Source organism: Oryzias melastigma, unplaced genomic scaffold (genome assembly GCF_002922805.2).
Source record: "Oryzias melastigma strain HK-1 unplaced genomic scaffold, ASM292280v2 sc06152, whole genome shotgun sequence".
Classification (NCBI taxonomy): Eukaryota; Metazoa; Chordata; class Actinopteri; order Beloniformes; family Adrianichthyidae; genus Oryzias; species Oryzias melastigma.
In genome coordinates, this window is record NW_023422715.1 from 148 (window position 1) to 1370 (window position 1223).

A 1223-nucleotide genomic window follows, 5' to 3' on the forward strand; every position below is an offset into this window, starting at 1 on the left:
ATTTTACCTGAATGTCTCATTTCAAATAAGTCAACACTTTGCTTGTGTTTAATAGTCCAACATCTGGGGCTTCTAATACTTTTTTTAAGATTATTGGTAATCTGTTAGTCTTCTTCTTGCTCAGATTATCCCTAATTTTCATATATTTTTCAGCTCTGGTTGAAACTTCCTCCCCCTGGTTATGAATTGTATGCAAATTGTCAATAACCTAGAAAAATATAAAGACTAATAAACATCTAGATAATCTAAACCTTTAGTTTTTAATCTAAAAAGCCTGTATTAATACAGTTTTTATAATATTTCTGTCACCATTGAGTAGGACTGTGAGAAATATTCAGCTGCAAGTTCTAGAACTTTATGCAATAATTCATTCCCAAGATATTTATCAATAGAAATAAAATAAGTTTCATATACATCTGTATAGGAAAAATTAACTAAATGCTTTTATGGTGCAGCATGGTTTGTGCAGAAAAACATCAAAATAAAAATGTAATTATAAATGCTAAATGTCTTACCGGTTGGTTCACAGCTGGTTTTATCTAGACCGAGTTTGTAACCAGCTGCACAGTGACAAACAACCCGCTGTGCCTGCATCACACAGAAATGCATGCAGCCACCATTGTTGATGGAACACTGGTTAATGTCTATAAAAAGGGGGAAAAAAATCAGACAGTAATTATATGAAAAGAGTTTTTCTGATAAATTCTGTGTTTTGTTTCTCGTCACATTTACCAATTTCACAGTTTTTGCCTCTGAAGTTGGGTTTGCACCAGCACAAGTAAGAGCTCATCCCGTCTTGGCACACACCTCCATTCAGGCAGGGCGGAGGGTCGCACTGGTCGCCGTCTACACACATCATAACACTCCACAGCATTAGTGTAGTCTTAGCACACGGTGTGGAAACTCTGATATTCCTCACCGATATAGATCGCCCAAAACTCCATCTGAAACACAAACATTGACATCAAAGGTAAATATTTTCCACTCGTTTCAATAAATCCAGATTTCGGTTGAACTTACAGTTTTTTCATGGTTCTCAAACACCTCCCTGGCCTCCTCCATAGTGCAAACCTCCTCTTTACATTCACGCTCCAGGTTATCTTTCTGGAGAAACTCCTCAAGATGGCCGCTGTTGAATCTGCGCTGTCGACGCAGCACGGTGTGTGCCGTCTGCTGCGACACAAACACTGGCCCTAAAAGGCAGCAGATCACAAGATAAATGC

The 1223-nt window shown here is 38.3% G+C and overlaps 1 protein-coding gene across 1 annotated transcript; it reads right to left on the reverse strand.

Annotated features, from left to right (window-relative positions):
* Positions 1–503: 503 nt before the first annotated feature.
* On the reverse strand, positions 504–1193 carry LOC112141582 (coagulation factor IX-like; the record flags this gene model as incomplete). The annotated part of the gene is made up of 4 exons (XM_024264731.2): positions 1021–1193; positions 920–944; positions 733–846; positions 504–644 (listed from the first exon to the last, which is right to left on the reverse strand). Coding segments are annotated over exons 1-4 (322 nt in total), but the record flags the coding sequence as incomplete, so codon positions are not given.
* Positions 1194–1223: the final 30 nt, after the last annotated feature.